The sequence below is a fragment of the Triturus cristatus genome, chromosome 4_1 (genome assembly GCF_964204655.1).
Source record: "Triturus cristatus chromosome 4_1, aTriCri1.1, whole genome shotgun sequence".
NCBI classification, from domain to species: Eukaryota; Metazoa; Chordata; class Amphibia; order Caudata; family Salamandridae; genus Triturus; species Triturus cristatus.
In genome coordinates, this window is record NC_140585.1 from 588,378,897 (window position 1) to 588,403,370 (window position 24,474).

General features: G+C 44.2%; 1 protein-coding gene across 1 annotated transcript in view; it reads right to left on the reverse strand.

The window, feature by feature from the left end:
* Window positions 1-24,474, reverse strand: part of ELAPOR2 (endosome-lysosome associated apoptosis and autophagy regulator family member 2) — a 449,018-nt gene that overhangs the window by 82,253 nt on the left and 342,291 nt on the right. The window contains exon 20 of the mRNA XM_085652909.1: window positions 20,306-20,484. Within this exon, the coding sequence (XP_085509035.1) occupies window positions 20,306-20,484 (179 nt within the window). The remainder of the gene's footprint in view (window positions 1-20,305; window positions 20,485-24,474) is intronic.

A 24,474-nucleotide genomic window follows, 5' to 3' on the forward strand; every position in this document is an offset into this window, starting at 1 on the left:
GTTTCTCTGTAACCTCAGGGGAATCGAAACCAGTCAAAGACATTTTACAAAATTGTTAAAAATAAACACAGCAAATCACCTTTGTCTACAATCCTAGATAAGTAATTATTTCTGATGTTAAATGAGAAGGACCCTTGAAATGAAATTCTGTTTATATGTGCAAGGTTTAAATGTGGTGGTGCTTTGCGGTGTATTTCACCTTGTGGAACACATGGGAACCTCATTCACTATACTTACATACTGTCCCAGCAACACTGCTTATTGAGTGAGACAGTGAGTGAGTGGACATTAAGTGCCTCTGTTCTGGCAATGCTGCATTTCTTTTGTTGCAGCTCTTGAACTTTTCAGCTCTTTTCCAGTGCTTTTTAATCTGCCTTTGTTCTTTTCAAAATAGAACTATTTTCGCCTTTTTCCACCCACTAGGTAGAATCTCGGGTGCTTGGAATGCACTGCTTATGTGCATTGTGCATAGGATCACAAAGTGCATCAGAGTACAGTCAGACTGTGCCTAGGTGCCTATAAACTTGTATTTAGCTCAGGTAATAAACCTTAAAGTAAGGACTGAAGTGCCAGCTTGAAAGGAGATGATGAAAAACCTTATGATGAGTTATGCACTCAGGCTCATCCGGTGGAAGACCTGTGAATGTGTGACTGACCTTTAATAATGTTTGCCAATGGAGGTCTGTTTGTTTTGGTATGACATCACAGGAAGATCTGTTTATTTTAAGCATTGCATCTCATTTCAGACCTACCACTTGTAAAGTTCTGCATGGCACAGCATTGAGAAGTAATTACTGGAATGATAGCCAACATTTCCTTGCATTTACAGCGTGTTTTACTAGAACACTTTCAAATCAGAGTTTTTACAGATATGACCACATGCATTTGTGGGAGTTGTTTTCTTTTTCTCACTTTAAATGCATTCACACAGTTTACACAGTCCTCCATCTTGAATTACTGTCGTAGTATACCATGCGATGACTAGCAGTACTGTTTCTTGTTCTATATCAAGAAGTGCGAGTGTGCTGTAACAATTAAAAAACATTCTCAGAGACGTCTCCCATACCTAATCAAGGACATTTCAACTTTATCTGGACTACACCACTCCCGGTCCTAGCCATTGGCGTGCTTTCAGCATGATCATTAAAGACAGGTTAGCGTGCCGACAGTTGTGGTAGCAGAGGTGATATTTTCAATTGGATCCGACCAGTAATTGACAAACTAATTAGCTATAGAACTGCTTCTTCACGGTCCAGACGGTCCATGGGAGCAATAGTTATTGATGGTATTCTTTTTTTTTTTAATTTGACAAATGTATGAGCTGTTATACACATGGTACAGAGCTAAAGAGAGGTACCTCAAGTTACAGTTCTTAACTATTGAACTTGCCTGCTAAGGTGAGGTGTACTGTGGGGCACTGTCAGCTACACTAAGATAGCGATTTAATCTTTTCTTGCATGATTGTCGTCATTTAACCCTGTGTTTGTTCATTCCTTAGTGAAAGGGAACAAACGTGTTCAGTACATTGACTTTTGCAGGTTGAGGGTCTACAGTTGAGAGAAAGTTGGTAATATTCTCGCTATTGTAGAGATTTTGGTCTAGTGAAAGCAAGCAAATGGGGCGAATCACTGTGAAAAGTGGTTCTGGAAAATCTGGCAGTATTCAGGCATTGCATCATCAAAGTACAGCACAGGGATTGGCTGGCAGGTGCCGTAGTCATGCTGTGATAGGGTGACCTTTGATAGAGGCACACTGGTATTGGTGGACAGAATGTACCCCTTAGCAAAGAGTTAAGAGAGCAGTTGAAATGGAGAGTGACAGAGAGTTTGTCAGAATGGGAAATCCCATGTCAAAGAACGAAAAATACCTAAATAAGGAGGAGTAGGTTCCCCCAGAATACACATGCGCAAGGGAAATGGTGGCCAAGAAAGGATTACACAAGTGCATATAGCTTAGCCAATGGCACAAATACACATCCAAAGATGGAGAATTATGATTCCACTGAGCTGAACCTTCCAAATCCCTCAAATAGAGAATCTGAGCAGACAAATGTATGACTTAAAGCCGCAGCCTAGAACTACACAATTCGAAGCTTAAATTCTTGGAGAGCAAATTGCAAGTGAAAAGAGAAGAAAGAAATTTTAATTAAAAATCCACAATAGGGCTTACTCATGTAGAAACGTTCAGGGCGAGGATAGGTAGAGAAGGTGGAGGGAAGAAATCATTGAAACTGTTGGGACCTATCTCCTGATAGGTAGCAAAGTGGGGGAAAAGGAAAAACCCAAAAGGGAAACAAACACAGAGTGAGGAGGACGTCATCATAGATGAGCTCCTAACCATTTGACAACCTCCATACAATGCCGCAGCCATTCACCGAGTGTCACAGTCCCAGCAGTAACTGAGACTTGGACAGTCACAGGATCCCCTTCAGAAGCTTGCGCACCTCCATGCTATAAAGAAACTGCCACCTCATCCCCTGTTCAGATCCCTGAGCCTGTAGCAATAAGGGCACTACCCTTGTCAAGTACCGCAATTGCTTCCCCAGTTGAGGCACTTGTTAGTACTTGTGAGAAGTTGGCCTGGCATATGCTGGTCACTAGTTATAGTGGCCACCTTGCACCAGTCCAATTCGACTCTTATGGTAGATAGGTTTAAAACAACCTTTTAAAGAAAGCTATCCTAGTGGTAGCTGTGGAGAGCAGCCTTCAGGCTAAGTCTCAGAGGAATGTAAAGCAGCTTGTTTTACCTTATAATCTCTTGAATTACCAAATGAAAGGACATCACACAGGTATATATATCAAATATATATGTATTTATTTCTAGACACACTCTACCAATCTCTTTATGAGATTAGAAGCCAGGAACACATTCAAATATCAACGTTTCACAATAAGTTGAGCACAAATATGTCTGGGGCCCTAGGGGAGTACCAGACCATATACTAAAAAAGGGGTTTAGGAAAGTCGACTTGCAGAATGACAAGGCCTAGAGCCTGTAGAATCGCTGGGTCTTCACGAATGCAGCAAAAGCAGGTAAGTAAAAGACCCACGGGAGACGCATGCAGTGTGAGAACACAGCCGCGGGTTCCGTATTGATATCAATGGAGCAAGTCATGGTTTGATTTTTAAAGTTTAAGGGTACTTCGAGTAAGTCTACAAGCAAGCCACTTACAAGGTAAGTAGTTCGAGGGCCAACACACACTGGGGCACTGGAGTGCACGAGTTCCCTCACCCAGGGAAGCCGGGTGCATAGGTGTCTTTTGGTGTCGGGTCGTGTCGCTGTTTTCTATGGAGACCAAAGAAGATTTGCTGCTTGCGGAACCTGGAGAAATGTCAGGTGGAATCCAAGCCTGGATTCAAGATGCCGATGACCTGAAAATTGAAGGGACAGTGTTCACAGTCACTTGCCAGTGACCCGGGGCCAGGAAGATGGATGCCCACGGAAGTCGGGTGATTTCAGGTGATTAAGGGTGTTTTGACTCTTCACTCACGAGGACCAGGAGGCATCGACGATAGCCAGCAGCTGGATTCGGAGAGTCCCACAACGTCTGCAGCTTACTGAGGTGTCGGCAACCGGATTGGAGCCAACCGGCCTTGGCAACAGCAAGTCTTGTGGAAAGTGAATAAAGTCAGCGGTGCAGACTAGCAAGGTCTGAGGGACTCACCCAGTGAGGGTAAGTGAGGGCAGACCTGGAGCAACCAGGGGGGCCCTTTGGTTTGATCAGAAAGTCTTCGGGGGACCCACAAGCCAATGGGCAAGGGATCGCAAAGACGCCTTGTGAGGAAATGCTTCAGAGGAGCCCACGGTCACTCGAGATAGGGTAGGCCTCTGATTTTCTGTGCACAACCTGCTGGAGGCTTGGGCCACAAATGGTCCAAAGCACAAGTTTGTAGAATGTCGTGAAGGGGTTGCACTTGACAATAGTGCATGGTTCCCAGGTATTGCAGTTCCTTGTCACTCGTGGGGTCCACTCGCCTCAGCTCTGCTGGGGACTCACAATGGTCATTGAGAACTCAGGAAATCCACTTCTGGGGCTGCAGGGACTTCGGACTCCGGTGGGAGCAGGAAATTTTGCGACCATTGATTAGAGTTTTTGGTGCCTGCCAAGCAGGGGAGTCACTCCTTGACTCCAAGGGAGATTCTTCTGTCTTCCAAAGGTAGTGGAACGTCGAAGGGCCAGGATTCTTCTTGTAAAGCGTCGTCCAGGGATATCTAAGTTTCAATGGCAAGGTTTCCCGATCTTATACTGAAGGTAGGGGAGGGACTAGCTTTATGACCACTCCTCTAGGAGGGTCAGGGTAGTGGGTGGTTACACCCACTTCCCTTTGTCCAGTTTCGCGCCAGAGCAGGGGCAGGTAGCCCCTGAACCGGTTTGAGCTGGCATATGCAGAGAGGAGCCTACTGCTCCCCCAATTGCAGAACTTCAAAGCACTCTAGAAGTGCACCCACCCAGCCCCTATACACTAAATCCTGTCTGGAAGGTGGTGACACCTCCCTGTGACAGGATGCCTATTGTTGGGCCTCCTCCACTGCGAGTTTCAGTCAGCAGCAGGAGGGCAGTCCAGTGTCTGTACTGGTGGCATCCATTTTGTGATACAAGGGCTCTTTCAGATTTGTACCGTGTTACCACAGTAGGCACATGTCATCCCCTCTAGAAGGGTGGGATCATACTCCCACATCATGGACTGATGTGGGGGTATGATTCCAAGTTGTTTGACACCAAACACGACATGTTTTGATGCAGTCATTCCAAAGTTTGCACTTAAGAGTATATGGTTTAACCACATCCACAAACACAGAGAATAGACTCTGCCAGCTGCAGAGGGGTCCTGCTCATGCAGAGGCACCCCCTTACATTGTAAACCAAGCACCCTGCCCTCAGGATTGATAGGGCCTGCCATAGGGGTGGCTGATAGGTTTATATGTGTGTGTATGGTGAGATATAGGAACCTTTACCTCAGTGAGGAGTTCTAACACTACCTCACCCCGGCTGCAGTAGCAGGCCTGTGGTGTCAGATTGAGTCTGCTTCCCAGGCGTGGCATAATACATGCTTCAGCCCCATGTAGGCCTGTGAAGTAACTATGCCCTAGGTACCTAAAGTACCATATACTAGGGGCTCATAAGGTACCACAGTATCCAATCACTAGTGCATCTAATATGCACACCAAGTCGTTTAGAGAGAACAGAGAGACTGGGGCCCTGATTAGCAGGGACCCAGCCAGACTATAGCCAGTAACCAGTGTATACATCAGAAAAAAAGTGGGGGCAACATAAGTGCAGATCCTACTCTCCTACAGTACTCTACCGAGTCTACCTATCCCAAGTGTACCTCAGGACCCTCCATCAAGACCCAGTGTGATGCCATTAGGACCCCCGCAAGGAGAGAGTTTGGCCAGCAGTGAGATGGGAGGACAGACAACTTTTACAGCTTTGCCCGTTAACCTGACAGGTGCAGTAAAAACCCCACCCTGGCTTAACGTCGCCAAGCTGAAACCTGAATTTGTAACAATTAAAAGTGGAAATGTGGGCAATGGATTTCCTAGGGCATTACCATGAGAGTGAGTTGCTCTACATGAGCAAGGAAGCAGTGTGACTGGCAAGAGAGGTGTATGCGAGGATAGAAAAGGTGGTGGATGGGTGCAGAATTGAAATAACTCAGTTGCAGAAGAATGCTAGGATGCCAATGGGTGAAAAAGAGTTAAAACTGCTGAAGATGAGAGGGTTAGGAATCATGTAAGGGAATTGATCTAACATATTAGAGTGGAGTGAAACAAAACAATTTGAGGAGCTGTGGTCCAGGCAGGAGGAGGTCAAGGTAAAGCAAAAGAAAGAGTGCAAAGGAAAACAGGGAAGGAGCTATGGGGGAATGGTAAAGGAGTATCCTTTGAGAGAAGTGCAGAGAGGAGCATAGGTACATGTCCCATTGTCACAAAATCAGATCTTTTCTATTTTACAATTTCACTCCCAACACTTAGAGAGACTCCGGACAATTGGTACACACAGATGGATTAGATTGTGACCATTTCCAAAGTCTTGTGTGAAGATCTGAATGTGTTATTTGAGGTGGCATTCCCAAAGGACCTGTGGGCAGAATGTAAGAGAGAAGTTGTTTGGTCAACACAAGAGCCCCCTAGCTTGGTAGGGACAAATGCACCTTAACCCATAGTCAAAACTAAGAGACTAAAGATTTGGTGCATGCCTACTTTGAAAAATTGATGCAGGTGTATAGGAAGCACAGGGGAAGAACGATCTGCTGAGGGATAACATGGAAAGGTTGCTTGCCTCCTTTGTGCAGGGCCCAAGATAAGCAACCAGATTATCCAAATTGTCCTCTGCTGGCAGAGCAAATCAGTTGATGAGATCCTGCAATATGCAAGATACTATAGTGACATGTTGGAAGCCATGCGAAAAAGGCTTTAAGGAAAAGTATATGATAGCCCAACCCAGTTAGCACAAAGTGGAGGGACAAAGGGATTTAAAGTTCCACTTCAAGGAACTGAAGTAGATACCAGTTACAGGACGGCAATGCAAGGAGTTTACCTGATATATGGTGGAATGGGAAGAGAACAAGATAATATACCATGGACCAGAATAAATGCCCTAAAGAAGTTTACCCCTTGTCATATTTGCAAAAAGGCAGTTCATTGGAAGTGGGAGTTTCATTACAACCCAGATCAGATCATGGCTGACACCCAAGCCGCAAGCCTTGCGGAGCAGAGAGAGCTTCCCCAAGACCCCCTATGTCAGCCCCAAAGATCCCAAAGTCTGGAATGCTGCCAAATTACCTTAGAACACTGCAGATGCAGGTGGGGATTCCACATTCCCAACTGAGCTACCGGATAGCCAACAACCTGATAATGTCTCAAAATGGCCTAGCCCCTATGATATTGAAGACTTCAACAGATTTTAATAAGGAACAATAATCATGCCTGGGGGGGGGGGGGGGGAGGGGGGAGTGTGTAATTGGGGAAGTCCTGGAAGTGGAACAGGGACCGTATGTGAACGGAGCGGTTAACGGGCACCCCATATCTTTCTTAATAGACACAGGACCCACACATTCCACGGTTAAAACATTTGAGGTCCCTTACCTACCCGTCTTGGGAAAAGAAGTCCAAGTTGTAGGCATTACCAATCAGCAGTGTACTAACCTGATCACTGCCCCATTCCACTAAAACTAGGAGAGATCATAGAGCAACAGCAGTTGTGATTTGTGAGTCTAGTCCTGTAAACCAGTTAGGAAGATACCTTTGTTGTAAACTCAACTGCATCATTTATTGCACTCAGGACAGAGTTGGAATTTAGAACTCAAGCAGCTGATGCCCAGTTTCATTTACAATTGCTGGAATGTGTTGTTAAGTTGTATCCAGTCATTACAAAAAAGGACCTATGGTGGATCTGAGAGAGACAGTCAGACAGGATGTCTGGGATTTCACAGGGTGAGAAAATGGACTGATCAAAGGTGCCAGACCCCTAATGATCACTGCCGTTCTCCCTTAGACGCATCCTTACAAAATGACTCCAGACGCCATTGAGAGCATGATAAAACAGGGCATATTAAAAAGTTAGCAGGGGTCCATGTAACTTATCGATTATAGCCTTACAAAAAGCAAAATCATAGGGGAGGATAATTCAGGATCTCAGATAAATTACCCAAATTGTTGTTCCATTCTATCCTGTGGTGCCGAACCCTGCTGTTATTTTTCTCTAAATTCCCCCTGAGGCCGAGTGATTCACAGTCATTGACCTCTGCCAAGCCTTCTTCTCGGTTCCCTTACACAAAGAGAGACAGTTTCTCCTCAGGTTCCGGTTCCAAGAGAAATCCCTTGTGTGGTTGGCGCCCCAGAAAGGCATACTGAAAGCCATTCTTATGTCAACCAAATAAATAAAACGAATCTAGAGTATCTGCAGCTACTATGTAGTTCATCCCTAATGGAGTACATTGATGATCGATGAACAAGGAAGATTGTAAGCAAGACACGATTGCCCGGCTCAACCATTTGGCTGAGAAAGGGCACAAGGTTAAGCTCCCTGAATGTATTCTGTAGTAAAATGTTTCCTCTTTCTTGTTCCTTATTTGTGCACATCCTGAAAACCATGTACTTGTGTAAGAGATGCATTGAAGTCTTTGTCTAAAGTCCATTAAAAGGACGAGCATTTCTCTTTACCTCAAAACCCCCTCTTTCCCACCTCTAGGCAAATCAATGCTGGAATTCATGCAGAACTTTACTGGGTTCTTTATACTTATGAATTGTACGCTTTGCAGCTTTGATGGCATATTTCATATACTTTGAATAATAATTGTGTATATGACATTTTCAAACCATATCAGATGTCTGTCATTCTTATTAGAATACCTCAATACTGATTATTAAATTTGGTCTCAGATGTGTTTTTGACGGGTCTAATTGGGGAGCACCAAAGTCCATATCGGGACTACACTGCTCCCAGTCCTTGATGTGAGCGTGCTTTTGGAATTATCTTTTCAGATAGGCTAGTGCACCAACACACCACAGCTTTACAAAGTTAAGGTTCTTGGAAGATGTCTTTGGACATGACTGCTAATTTAAAAACTATTAAACCCTTCGCCGCGGCACGAATTTTGCCGCGGCGCTGGGGGGGTTTGGGGGCAGCGCGGCGCCCCCATGCTCGTGACGGAACCACTCTGTCATGAGCCACGGGCGCGCTGTGCTCATGACGGAGTGGTTCCGTCACGACTCCGCCCACTCGTGCTAATCGCCCGCACAGGCGGGGAATCAGCGCCGCGTGGGCGGAGCGGCTGCCAACGGCCGCAGCATGACGGAATCACTCCGTCATGAGCACACGGCGCCCGTGGCTCATGACGGAGTGGTTCCGTCATGAGCAGGGAAGGGGTTAAGAATCGTACTTGTTTGTCAATTTACATTGACTTCCAACATTTCATAACAAATGTGGCACCGTGCTATGAAACAGCAGCAATCATTCTTAAAAAGTATTAAATTAAAGCACGCAAAGCAAAACAAACTTAATTATACCTGTAATCAATTGAGCATTACAAGATACCCTATGCAAATACTCAGTGTATCTTGCAGGCTGAATTGCTATCAAGCAATCATCATTCAGTGTATCATAGAATGCGGTATGGCAGCTGTGTAACGACAGATGTATGCAAAGCTTTGATGATATGGCCCATGGTTTCCAGCAGAACTACCCCGGCATTACCAAGACCGAAAAACAAAAGAATGACTCTAAACTAAGTTGACTTGGTTCGTGGAGGTAAAATACGGAAGAGCTACTAGAACACCTTACATACACCAGCCGAACCCTTTGGGGACAATGTAATTACCATTTCGGTTTGGTATTAAACTCTGATCAATATTAGACGCTAAGCTTTAGAGAGGACTGTTTTTCCGTACTCTAACATTACTTGAAAAATCTTTAAAAAACAATTCACCTAACATTTACTGTCCCCTTTTAGAACCGGGCACAAAATCTTGGCAAAATTATTTACATTGTGATGCACAAACTATGGCTAGGCATCGTATGCCTTCGGGGCAACGAGTTCACATGCAACAGCATTAACGGTGTGACTCATTGCCCACAGAGTGCACAACAATATGTAAGTACCTTCTTGTGACCCTTGCATTGGGTTCAGTTAATAGAGTGTGCTATGAAGAAAGCTGTTGTGCCTGTAGAAGAAGTCCTTTATTGCCTCTCTTGCTATTTGTGTGGACGCGAGTGTGAAGGGACCAAATGGCACCAGTTTTCCTGATACTCTGATCGTCAAATGACCATCCTATGGGTTGATCCAAAAATGCGACTGACACACTCGATAAAGCAATAGCTAAAATGGGTTGACCCAGGCCCCACTCTCTATATACTACTTGTGGGAGGGCTCAATCTGTGAATGCCATTTCAAAATGAGCAATGGCTGAAAGGGGCTGAACAAACGGCCCTCTGTATGTATAAAATGTATAGTGTAAATTATTCATTTCATAAGCCTGGAGAGGCAGCTAACGCAGTCTCTACCCCAAACCTAAAAAACTGACATCTGTACACAACTTTAATAACTTATTACAGTTGAGTTCTGAGTCACAGATCAGGAGACGGAGCATAAGTATAACTAAAGCAACCATTTTTAGAAAAATGAAACGTTACTTTTCTTGCTTCTGATCTGTGAAAAGCAGAAAGGAGATATTTATGGCAACATGCTTATATTTCCACTCCTTCTGTAATTATAGAAAAGTTAGAATCTTTCTGCATGTTTCTGAACATTCTGAACTACCGAAGTTTTTTTCTTTAAAGAGACTTGTATTAAACAGATTCTAATACATTTTTGCAACAAATATTTTAGCAACAGCTTTTTGGATGTGTGTAACTCTGCACTAGAGTATACATTTTTATTCTTCATATTTGCAAACATGCCCTCTCTCTCACATGAAGGAGCTACGCAGCAAGGATCTAAGTGGTTTGTGGTAAAGGTGATGATGTGGGATAAAGTGCCCCTGCCGTGCATGAGAATGCTGCAAGTTGCCTTGAAATTCTGTAACCTTATACAACAAAAATCTGCCTTAGGACTCGTTTCTCTATATGGACATCTATTACGTCTGTGCATTGCAAATATCCTTATAATCTACTGAAGAGGGAACTTTCTCTCATATATATATATATCACTGAAAAAACCATAGGTTTCAGGGGTGTTATAGTTAGCTGGACTTTTCACTTGTACAAAACCATTGAAATTCCCCCGTTATAGTTAGTTCAGCTAACTATAACTCGCGCGCCCGCAATGCACTGCTGATGACGTCACATATTACATCACTCATGACATGGTCAGTGACATCACTCATGACATCACTGATGACATCTCAAATGACATCACTGATGACATCACTGATGACATCATCCAGTGAATGTGTGTTTTTCTGAAAATTAAATATGTTTTATATATGTATATCTCAAGGTCGATGGAAGAATAAATGGGTATATAAGTGTCTAAATGGATGATTTGTTTTTGAAAAATGGATTGTGTAACTGACTGATTAAGTGTATCATAGTGAATACATGGCTTAGTGAGTAATGTTTAAATATGTAAATATCTGTATCAGTCTCTCACTTTGTGTATAAGTGGCTGCATGGGTTGGTGAGTAGCTACATGGGTGTCTATATAGGTTATTAGTTGGTTTTTTGAGTATCAGTCTGAGTGTCTGCATGGTTCGGTGGGGGGTATTACGTAGTGCATAGGTGCATGAATGAGTGACTCACTGTTTGTATGTGTTGAACACAGCATGTGTGCAGGACTGTATGGGTGGATGAGTGTGTGTATGGGTGTGTTAGTGAGTGAATGACTGTCTCAATAGTGTCTTTATGAGTAACTACATATGTTTTAAACTAGTATATGTGACTATTGGTGTATATATGTGAGTATATGTGAGAGTGAGAGATTGAAAGAGTTCCTGTATGAATAAGTATGTGTTTCTATAAGTGATTGTTTAAAAGACTAAGTATGTGTAAGTTTCCGTAGAAGTAAGTGTGGTGGTGTGTGTATAACTGTATATGCAAGTAAATGTATGTTTGATTCTTTATTAGCATGAGTGACTATGTGTGTAAGTAACTCTATGGATGAGTGGCATTGTGTAACAGGATGTATAGGTGTATGAGTACATATGATGAGTGAGTACATGTATGAGTGACTGTATAGGACTGTTGGTGAATGAGTGGATGTGTATGTGGATCTTAGAATTACTGAAGAGGTTGTTGTAACTGGTATTGGTATGTCCATTGTTTTGAAAATTTTAGTCTCTATTTCTGAATGTGTGTATCAAAGGTTATATTAGGGTGAGAGGAGGTCTGCCACTCTATCACAAGGATGATGTCATCAGTGATGTCATCAGTGATGTCATTTGAGATGTCATCAGTGATGTCATGAGTGATGTCACTGACCATGTCATGAGTGATGTAATATGTGACGTCATCAGCAGTGCATTGCGGGCGCGCGAGTTATAGTTAGCTGAACTAACTATAACGGGGGAATTTCAATGGTTTTGTACAAGTGAAAAGTCCAGCTAACTATAACACCCCTGAAACCTATGGTTTTTTCAGTGAATTTCTGAGGTTTTTTAAATGCTAATTCCTAACTATGACGTGCCTGAAACCTATGGTTTTTTCTGTGAATTTCAAAGGTTTTTTAAATGCTAATTTCTAACTATGCCTACAGAGATAGGACATGTGAAGAAAGAAGAAAAAATGCACAGAAAGAAACAAAAGAAGTGCAGAAAGAAGCAACAGAAGTCCTCAAATACGAAGATAAGTGCAGGAAGAAGGATAACGTGCAGAAAGAACAAAAAGAAGAGCAGAAAGAAGCCTTGTTGCAAAATCATCCTGTACCCTCAACTTTTTCAGACGGATACTGGTGGTAACTGAGTCTGACTAACCAGTCCTAGAGCCAGTGCTATGTTAAAAGACACTTCGAATACAGTGAAAACACCTACATACACTAGGGAACATTATGCGTTGGGGTCCCCCTGTGATTAGCATGACCTCCTCTGTAAGCCCCTAGTATATAATAGGGCATGGGGATTAAAACTACCTCTTAAAACAGGCCACAGGGCGTTTTTGTACACGTTAACTCAGGCCCCGTCCCCTCCCTTCACCACTGTGTAAACACGCCCTGTGTCCAATTTTAGTTGGGAGATTAAGTTCATTTGAATCCTGAGGGTCCCTAGGGTCCAACTAGCCCACTAGGTACCTCCAGTAAGTGCCACAGAGCTGCGTTGCAGAGAGGTGTAAAAAGTGGCACGGCCTAGACCACCTCTCTGCAATGCAGCTCAGTGGCGCTTACTGGAAGCACTTGGTGGGCTAGTTAGCCCCCAGGGGCCCTCAGTATTGAAGGGAAATTATATCCCCAATTTAAAACGTGCCATAGTGCGTGTTTGCACACGTCACCTCAGGCCCCGTCCCCTCCCTTCACCACTGTGTAAACGCGCCCTGTGGCTGTTCTAAGTTGAGAGATTAAGTCCCCTTGAATCCTAAGGGTCCCTAGGGTCAAACTAGACCACTAGGTACCTCCAGTAAGCGCCACAGAGCTGCGTTGCAGAGAGGTGTAAATAGGGGCTTGGCCTCAGAACACCTGTCTGCAGCGCAGCTCCCTGGCGCATACTGGAGATGCCTATTGGGGGCGCGTTTGCAGAGTGCTGCACGGAGGGGGTATGGCCTCCGGCACAACGCCAGTCTTTTATTTATTTTAATTTTTTAAGAAGGGGGCCGTGTGGTTCCCCTTCTTATTCTAATTTATAGGCCCTGATGACCCCATCCCCCAGGGCCTGTCTCCTAATTATATTTTTTTGACCCCAATCCCCAGGGCCGGCCACTGTTTTTTATTATTTTTAAAAAATATATATTTATAGACACACCTAGGACATGCTGGACAAACCGTACGTACCGATCACCATGACGATTTGCGTGATATTCATTAAAAGGCGACTATGCATGCAATGAATCCCCGTGGAATGTATTTACACCACTAGTAAAGCTCTGACATGTCTGATGCCCTACCATGCCTAATGCCGGTAGACACCCTTGTCGTTTATTTATACAAACATGGGTAGCTATTGACGGGCACATTTAATACACATGCACACCAAGCCATTCAAAGAGGATTCGACAAAAATTCGACTAAAACTATGTAAGAAACCCCCCTCACGGTTAATAAAACACACATCCACTGCCGGATGTGTAATACTTTTTATTTTACTCTCTGGAAAGGGGATGAACATCACTTGAGAGTCACAGCGCGCTCCTGACAGAGCCCAATGCTGTGTTACACCCACCATTGCCTGCCGAGTGCCACACACCTCTGTGTTGTATTCCACTAGCTAGTGCATATGCTATGACACTCTCTAGCCCATGTGCACTGTAACACCACCCCGTGAATATGTCATGCCACACTTGTCTTCGCACGGGTTATATTGCCCCATCTAACGTGCCTTCCTCGATGCCTATGTTATAACGCACAGTGCTATGTCATACATATTATAATCTGGGATCCATATCTTTGTCACAGTGCATATGCAACGTTACACTCCCCAGCACATATTTTATATTACAACTTTAGAGACTAGTTAGGTTACACAACACTGCCCTGTGCATATTACGCTCCAAGGCGCATATCGCATAGCACGCGCTAGTGCCTGTGCTATCTCGCGCTCTCCAATGAATCTGTCATTGCGCACAATGTATTGCATATTATATTTCACGCCCGGTTCATCTTATATCACACTTTTTGGTGCATAGTTTATACCATACACTATATCTAGTTTTCATTTTCAATCGTGCTCTCAGGACTATGTTCTATATAACACTGTGTTCACCTACCCTTTTCACGGGCATTACATTTTGCGATAGGGGGTGGAGGGTCAGGGGGTGTTTCTGCCAAGTGAGCCCGGAGTCACAGTCACAAACGTCCTCTTCTTCCTGAATAAAAGTGAGATTATGCTGCATACTTGTTCATATTTTAAGTAGTTCGCACAGACACAATGTTTTAAAACCAATAAAGTTCCTAATACCCGCCTTCTCTGAACAGTTAGCTTGCTGCCCCATCCCCCTCCTCCCTATCCTCTGTTGTGTGAATCCATGAACTAGCCTCCTCCCTCCTGCCATGCATGGTCTGATGTGCTGCCACTGCCCTCAATTTAGTATGATGTACCAGTCCACTCCTCCTGCCCTCCATTGCCCAATTCTATGCCCCATCATTGACCTCCTGCTTAAACTCTGTGCTTAGCTTGCTGCCCCTATTCTCCTTCCCCCTGCCCTCCGATGTCTTTGTGCATGCCCCTGCTCCATCCTTTTTGCCCACCATGTTCCATGGACCTGCCACTCCTATCTACTCTGAGTGTTCTGTTGAGCTGCCACTCCCCTCCCACCTGCCTAGCATTGTCAGATGACTGTAACCTGTCCCTGCCACCTCCACCCTGCCTGTCCACATGCCATGCCCCTATCCTCTTCCTCCTGTCCTACATGGTCCATTGCACTGCCACACCCTTCTGCCCTCCCTGGTCTGTTGTGCTGCAACTGCTCCTCCTGCCTGCCCCGTGTGGTCTGTTGTGAGGTCCCTTCCCCTGAACTTTGTCTGTGCACAGGTCCTGACCCTCCCTTCTATCCTCCATCGTCCTTTGTGCATGCCCCTGCACCCTCCTTCTTGCCCATCATAGCCATTGTGCTGCCACTAACCCTCCCACTTGCCATGCATGGTCTTCTGTGCTGCCATGGCCCCTTCCACCTTCCCTGGGTGGTCAGTTAGCTGCCCCTGACCCCCTCCCACCTTCCCTCCATGGTCTGTGTGAATGCCATCACAGTCTCACTGTTGCTCTTCATGGTGTGTCTTGCTTCTAGTGCCCATCCTGCCTGACCTCCATGGCTATCTTGCTGCTCCTGCCCTGCCCCCTTGCCCCCAGCCCTCTGTTTACATGTGCAGACCCCTACTCCCTCCCTCCTGGCTTGTCTGTTCCATTGTAATGCCCCTGATCCGTCCCTCCTGCCCTTTATGTTCTGTTATGCTGCAGCTTTCTCTCCTGTCTGTCCATTATGGTCAGCTAGCTACCATTGCCTCTTGCCCCTCTGTTCTCTGTTGTCCATGTGCATGGTCCTGTCCCCTCCCTCTTGCTTTCTATGGATTGTTGTGCTGCACTCCCGTCCTGCATGCCCTGTGTGGTGTATTGTGCTGCTGCAAACCCTGATGCCTGCCCTGCAGGATCAGTATGGTGCACCTCTCCATGTCCCTCCTGTCCTCTGTTATCCAAGTCCATGTCCCTATCCCATTTCCTTCCATGATCCAATGTACCATACTTGCAAACATTTTGAACTTGGTAAGAGGGAGATTTTGAAAAAAATCTGGGGTATTGATTTTCCCCTTTGAGTTACATTGAAAAAGAGGATATTGTAGACAGGAGACAGTCAAATAAAGCCCATTTGAGCTTAAAAACATTGGACGTTTCCTGGCTGAATCGGGTCTGTTGGCATGTATGGTTGTACTACCATTGCCTCTTCCTTCTGCCCACAATGGTCTATTACATTGCCACAGCCTTGAAGGAGGGTAGATTTTGTATCACAGGGGGCCCCTGGCCCGTTCTGTCCACACCTGAAGTATGAGACCCTTGTCCTTGCCCTGCCAGCCGCATTTGTAGGCCGTATTAAATTGACCAGCGGGTCCTGTGTTGCTATATAATTATCCTGAGACATCCTTACCACTCAGCCAGCATAAAACCCCTGTGTAGGCCCTTCTGTTCAATATGTAGGCCTCTTTGTTAAATTGACCATAGCTCTGCAATTTTAGTGTATAGCAGTCTGAAGGCAGGTCAGCGAGGCCTTCTGCTCCAAACTAGTAGCCCCCACCCTACCCGAGTGCTCCGTGCTCGGTATCAAAGTTCAACATCCCCCTGAAGCTGTCGATATACAGTAGGCTGCATCCTGGACTGGTACTTGCTTCCTGGGCAGGTTTCCCGCTTTTAAGGAAGTGGCAACCGCAGAGCGTCAAGTTAGGAGAACTGAGAAGATTTTATACATGAATATATTGAATTCCCGTACAATACCCATTATTTTCTGCTTGCTCTATGGAACTTACGATAAGCGATTGGCCTGAGAGACTGACCTTTTCACCCAGTCCATTGTCAGCATTAAGTGGGTAAATGACGAAATGTCTGGTAAAATCTGCAGACGAAGCTTTTGGGAAGCATACGTAGGTAGATGTAGCGTGCAAAGGAGCCCACAAAATGATATAAAAAGGGAGCACCCACAGATATCGAGGGACTACCTCGCCGTCTGTATGTAGGTTAACAGGCTGTGCAGGTTTTCCCCAAGAGCTGGGAGCTCTTGTCTTCCTCTGCTTAAAATGTCTTGCTCCGCTTTGCTTGAAGTATCTTATTCTATTTTACCTATATGAAATGTCATGTTATGTTTAACCATTGTTCTCTTTACTTTTGCATTTAAAAGATTTTGTATTGTAATTGCAGGAATGCTTGCTCTAAGAGTAAACGTGAGTGTTCCTAGGTAACATTTTCCTTGGTGTAACTTGTTTCTCATGATGCATTTATAGATGTGTTTTCTCTCTCTCTCTGTCAGTACATTAATTGAGATACAGAGAATATCATGACAGCTGTATGATTATCTGGATTCTGTATTTTGTACTTTATGTCTCTATTCTGCGGTTTCTTTGAAGTTGCATCTTCTCATTAAACTGCCATTGTATTCTGCCTCTAATTCCATGTCTCATATGTCTGTTTTCTTCATTTTTGGAGCAAGCGTTCCTAGGCACCCCGGCTCAAATTAAGGTGCCCCTTTTGTCCCTGACTCACTCTCCTGCTCAGTTCTGTGGTGGCTCCCGGGGCTCTGGGGACTGCCCCTAGCTTCCTTGACCCGTAATAGATCTTCCCTCCAACAGCCTCTCTTGCAAGTCCTGTATTGTTGGTTTGTTGCCCCTGCCCCCCTTTCCACTGCCCTCCATAGTCTGTTGTGCTTCCACGGCCCTTCCTGCCTGCTCAGTGTGGTTAAATTGTTGCCTTTGCACCCTCCTACCTGCCTTCAATTTTCAGAGTCCGTGCCCCTGGCCTCTGCCTCTCAACAGTATCCTAATGAACAACTGGATTGCTAACATTCTATATTTATTACAAAAGTGTGGAACGCCTGACATCATCTTGATGTAATCAAAACTGTAATACCTAGAGCATTTCCTTTAGAAATTACATATATGAGAAGGTCTTATTGGCATCAAAATAATGGTTAGTGCTCTAAAAGACTAAAATAAGGACATATTTTCTGAGTTTTCAAATAGCGACAAAGCACTTTTAAATTATTTGTTATCTTTATGTTTTTTTATCCAGTTGACCACTTGATTAAATGTTGCACTTAGGGGAGGGGATGTGGTGTTACTTCCAGAACTGCAGACTTTGCAACTGGGGAACCAGGTTGATGTTTCTGCTTCAGCTCGACATTCTGTGATTCTGGTCAAATCACTTAGTTTCCCCATGTCTACAACCAAAATGAATTTGTTCTTGTGTGATGTAACCAATGCTCATGTAAAGCACTCCAATACCTGACAAGTCTGCACTATATAACACTGCAAAAACACAAAATAATAAGTGTTTTGCACACTTCTGTCATTGGGCTATATTTGGGCTACATCTGGTTGATTTTGGGCTACATTTGGGCTCTTTTGTCTCCGGTGGCCATCTTGGGAGATTTATTTGTTATGAAGTTTCCTAATTTCCTCATGTACTGCAGTCTCCTCAGTAGGAAATGCTTTCAGTTTTTTACTTTGAATCCATCATGAAGGTATTCAGATATGTCATACATTTGCCATACATTCTGAATGTTAGCACTCTAGTTGCTCATTAGATCACTGTAGTAAAACTACTGTTCACCATGGAAGACTGCTCCTGGTATTAAATGTGCATGTTTCAGTCTGCATGTCAGAACTTTTTAGTGAAATAGAAGAGGATTTGAGAAGTCACTCAAAATGTGCCCTCATTTTCTTTCTTCAGCATTAATCATAATTTCTATGGCAAAATGAACCCCCTCATTGTGTTCCTTTTTAAATTAAATGTTTTAAGTGTTACCAGTTTATTCCAATCAAGATGGCTTCAGGTGTGCCATACTTTTGTCATAATGAAGACAGTAAGCACTCTAGTTGTTTTTAAGAACATTCTGGGACATTCTGTCATTGGGCTATACTTGGGCTACATCTGGGTGATATTTGGGCTACATTTGGGCTCTTTTGTCTCTGGTGGCCATCTTGGGAGACTTCTTTGTTATGAAGTTTCCTAATTTCCTCATTTACTGCAGTCTCCTCAGTAGGAAATACTTTCAGTTTTTTACTTTGATTCCATCAAGAAGGCATTCAGATGTGTCACACATTTGCCATAAATTCAGAATGTTAGCACTCTTTTTGCTCATTAGATCACTGTAGTAAAGCTACTGCTCACCAGGGAAAACTGCTGCTGGTATTGAAAATGCATGTTTCAGTCTGCATGTCAGAATTTTTTAATGAAATAGAAGAGGATTTGAGAAGTCACTCAAAATGTGCCCTAATTTTTCTTTCTGCAGCACTAATCATACTTTTTATGGAAAAATGAACCCCCTCATTTTGTTCCTTTTTAAATTAAATGTTTTAAGAGTTACCACTTTAATCCAAGCAAGATGGCTTCAGGTGTGCCATACGTTTATCATAAGTAGGGCTGTTAGCGCTCTAGTAGTTCTTTGGAACACTCTGGGAAGCTGCAGTAGAACACAAAGGAATCAACTGACAGTCTCTGCCCTTGTTGGATGTACATGTTTTACTGAGAATGTCAGACTTCATTCTCACATGGCTGAGAAAGATAATGTGAATTTACAGAAAATAAGCTCTCAGTTTAGCTTATAGATCACCTTCCAAACCTCTGTGGTAAAAGCATGAGTAAATATTTTTCTCTCAATCATGATATCCCAGCAGAAGGCTTTTTCACATGGTGAAATCACCTTAGAACATACCACAATTCCTAAAATGAGTATGGTACCATCAACAAATGATTTATAATGTAACTAAAGTCTTAAAACCTTCTATTAACTGCAATGCTTTTTAATGAGGTGCTATCATGTATATTGGTCCCAAGATGGCTGCCAACACTTCTTGGATGAAGTGCTGACAGCCAATCAGATCTCAGGACGAGATGTGTGGTTAGGCTCCGGCCACATATATATATGCTTTTAAATGCTATTTTCTCAGGAAATACTGAACAGATTTACACCAGAAAGGCACTTCCTTGACCTTATGGCTACCTCTCTGCCAAATTTCAAGGAATTCTGTTCAGCCGTTCGGGCTGTAGCTGTGTCTAAAGGTCCTATGGAAAAATGCATGGGAAAAACGCGTTTTGGGACCCCCCTTTTATCTCAGCCCCCGCTTGACGAATCACCCCGAGACTTTCAGGGTAGGAGCGCAGCGCCCCACCTATTTTGAAAATTTTGCGAGGATTCGTCGACCGGCGCCAAAGTTATTCAAAATAGAATGTTGCGGTTTTCCTATGGAAACAGGGTCCTAACTATAACTACCTACTGGCGACCGCCAGTAGGTAATATATATATATATATCTCAGAGGACCTCACACCAATATAATCAGGGTAACTATGATTGTCAATTAATTATTCATATTAACACCTATGGAATTTGGAAATGAAAATATGCCAATAAACCGTTCTTTCTATTATTTTCAATGCAAGTGATTCTGTCAAAATATAGAAAGCCTACAAAATAAAGACCATACTAGCCTTACAAAATAATGTGAAATTAACTAGAAGTCTTACTTCTTATTTTTCTTCCAGAAGTAGCAGGTCAGGGCTACAAGCAAAAGCGCTATAAACGAACCAATGCCAGCTCCAGCTTTGAACCAAAAATCAATTGAGTCGCAGGTGGCAGTTGTTATTTTCGGTAAAGAGACACCTTTGATGCACTGTTTTGGGTCCTTCCACATGTACACTGTTTCCTGTTAAACAAAAACATCAGTAATCATTACTCGTTCACTCAACTATAAAAGAAAAATACATGCTCTGATGATAGAAGAAATGCAATTTTGGGATCCGATTAACAATGATATGCAAACTTCCAAAATACTGAATTATAATGATATAGTTATCATGTTCAATATTGAACTTGAACGGTTGTCTCAAAATGACTGACTAGTGCAAAATCCCGTACAAATGGAAACACAAAAGATTAAACAAAATGCGAGGAAGGAACTGGGAGGAAGAGGCTGTTGAAAATTGAATATCTGTATTGCAAGACCTATATGACTCTGTGATTATCATGATATATTCACAGAACAACAATGCTCATAGGGATTATCCACCTATGTGCCTGCAAAGTGTGTAAAGAATATCACACTGACAAGCGCCAAACAGCACAAACCACACTTGTGATCTTTGACCATCACAGATATCTTTAAGTTTACTATTAAGAATCAGGCGTCAGAGTCCTGGCTGCTGACTGTCATGGTTGCCTCCGCGTAAACCTTCTGAGGTCCACGGGGTGAACTATGGCCTATCTAGTGTTATCAGTGCACTTACTGAACCTTGATGTGGGATGTGGAATGCCCACAATGAGAGGAACACAGCGACACCTCAACGACCACTGTAGACCCACAGGTGGCACGCCGATAGATGATTGGGCCCACAGAGTAGGGCCAGATACACGAGTGATCTGAGGGACAATTTTGCACAGCAGGCCCGACTAATGCACAGGTGGCAGAAAACATGTGGTGAATGCCCCTGGCCACCAGGAGATCCCCCCCCCCCACATCCGCTCATGGCACATAAGATGACAGGGGTACCTGCCGGGCCCAACCTGATCCACAGATACCAAATTAGCAAGGCGACCGAGGCCGTAAGAGTCACTCTAAGTAGGCCAGACGAGACATCCTACTGTGAGTGATCTCTATGGGCCCCATTCCGTCCCACTGGCTGCTGCGAGCTGATAAAGGCTGTGTCAGTAACCACTGTAGCCCACTTAGCTCCTATTGACTTCAGGTATGTGATACTGAAGGATCCCTTTCCCCCCCTCTACATGTCAGGGCATTGCATCTCTTACTGGGAGTATGAGTATAGAAGATGGACAGACAGGCTGGCTTTCCCACTTAGATGCCCCTCCCTTGCTTGCCGCCTTCTTAGTAATCAATGGTGCACCACTAAGAACTTGGTACTTCCTCAACTAGTATGAGTTTCAAGGGGAGTAGGAAGAAGTTGTTTACGCCCCTCCTTTTCTGTTATTATAGGTGCTTGAGCAGGACCCTTACCGGCTAATGGATTAAATTGTCTGGTATTTGGCAACAGAAATCGCTACCACCTGAGGAGTGGATCCTTTTCCGCACAACCTAGAGCATTTTCTGCAACATCTGAGAGGGGTGCCCCGCTCCAGTCCCTCTGGGACTACCATAGACTGAGATCTGCTGCGGTAACATTCTGTGCCTACGGACCACGACGAGGGGACAGATAAGGGATACCCGCAAAATACCAGCTGAACATTTTTCCCTGTGCTCCACCTGAGAGGGTGAACTTCTTCCTCTCTCCTGGATACTTGCACCACGCTCCAAATGACAAACGTGGCCTGCAACAAATCTACACTGCAACCCCTTTTACCTAAAGAAGTAGTTTTGGGGGGTGCAAAATCACCAGACACCACAAGTAAGACCCAGTAGGAAGCCTTCATGGAGTTATCAGCAGTAGGAACACAATTAGGGGCCATGGATGAAAAAATGAAACAGAACAATGATGTGTGAAGCTTGCTGACAGACCTGATGCCACAACTACTTGGCCTGTCTTTCTCCCATCCTCCAACATTTTACTAAATGAATAGGCCTGCTTGGTCTTATCAGCTGTCCAGATCATGGCCTTTACAGCTTGGGTGGCCACAAAACCCAGATAGCGGCGGATTTCTCCATTGAAGCCAATGACAAATAGAAAGCCTTTCTGCAACTTAGGCTACAGCTCTGTAGGTGGAATATTAAGTAAGGCCTTTTCTTAAACAGCCACTATGCGGATCACAATTGATGGGAAATCGAGCCGGTGAGATCTGAGCCATTTTCTTGACAGTCTAGAAGAACAATGAATGTACTTTTCCCCACCATTGCCCCAGACCAGGGAACCCTCGACCAATTGATCCCCACAACACAAAAGCTTGCCAATTTACCATACCAGCAGCCTACACAATAGTCTTCCCAAGCTGAAAGGGACAGGGTCGTTCGTTGTGTGGAGGAGCTATCACGGGATACTACCTGGGACAAGTCGAGATCCCCTTTAAAGCTATCTCAATCAACTGACAGAGTCTGCATGGACTCCTTTCTATTAGTACTTGGCAGCGTTTGTACCTTGAGCAAATGTGATTTCCCTTTTTCCATAGGTATGCCAGTACCAAATTGTACGTTTCTGCCTCCACTAGTAATCTGCCACAAAAAGAATACCTACCCAATATGTCGCCCATTCCTGTCTCACTGCCACCTCTCCCAATGATGACGCTCTAGTCTTTTCGAACTGTCAACATGACGTGCCACAGCTTCTGCGCGCCTATTCTGACTCTGTATATACAGAGGTCTGCATCGACTACTCCTCACTCCCGACACGTCGAAGGAAGGGGTAGGTGCCGACCGTCTCAGCAAATGCTGTTAACTGTAAGTACTTTTTAGACTAGACTACTCGACTAGACATTTGTCCGCGGGGTCTCCTTTTATGGATCCAACCACTGCGCGAGTAGCCTTGCCATTATTTTAACTCTGTTGTACGTATTGCATTCCTTCACTTTTGTTATTCTTACAGGACGCCTTAATTTAGCGTCATCCCTCCACCGTTGACTCGAGGGAGCAAGCCATTTGCCTGTAATGGGTGAGTGTCATTGAGTCAGACTGATGAAATTTGGTAGTTTATATTCACCGCCTACATAATCTTGTTGGTTCTCCTCCACAAGTGTCACTGCGCCACATCACTCACTACTAGGCACTAGTGTGTTTCTTGCACATCACCACAGAATCAAGAAGAGGCTTCCCCAACATTGAATTATTGATGCCATTTTAATAATTTCTTTGCATTTTCATTTTTCTTCTTGGTTGGTATAATTTCTATTAGGGTACCTCACTGTTAGGTCATTAGATGTTGTTGGAACAACAACGTGATTTTACTAGTGGTCTAACTTTAGTGTAGATAGAACACTTCCTATTGGTCCTGAAGAACTGATGTGTGATCAGCCTGACACATACAGGCAAGAAACATGTTGACTGCATAGCCACTATTTAACATTATTTCTTATGTGGCCCTCATTATCTGTTTTTCTAAAAGGGACCAGTGGGCTCATCTGATTAAAAATGTTACTCTGGAGCACCACAGGCTACCATTTTTAATCCCCACAACTCTACCACATCTTATCTACACCACCTGGCCCCTCACCCACACTGCACCAAACGGCTTGGGACAAAAGATCTCCGACAAAGAGCCACTCATAGGGTGCCCGTCAGGCATTGCAGCGCTGGCCTGACGAGGAGCATGCCCTATGATGAAGCATGACACCCAGCCTGGGTGTGTGAGGGCCCCACTACCCAAACTGGGAGACACCCTGTCTCCACCTCTGGAACAAGGCATGACCTTCCTAGCTTCTACATTATACTATCTTCTCTGTTCAGGAACAGCACACTCCTTTTGATAAGACTGTCTCACAGGGGGCACATGTGCTGGACCTCTAACAAACACCCTCAGTCCCTCCTTTTGTTTATATAGAGTCTGTGGGATAACATGTTGTGGCTAATGGCTAAAGACAGATGAGTATACTTAGAGACTGCTGTTACTGCCATTGTTGCCCGTATTGCCTTTAGTAGTTTTAGCTTAACTTTCCACTCACACCTCAACAGTATAGTCACATTGAACACTTGAGACACATTACACTGTACTTGGGCCCCACTAACTATCTCTCACGACCATCCCCTTCTCATTACTGA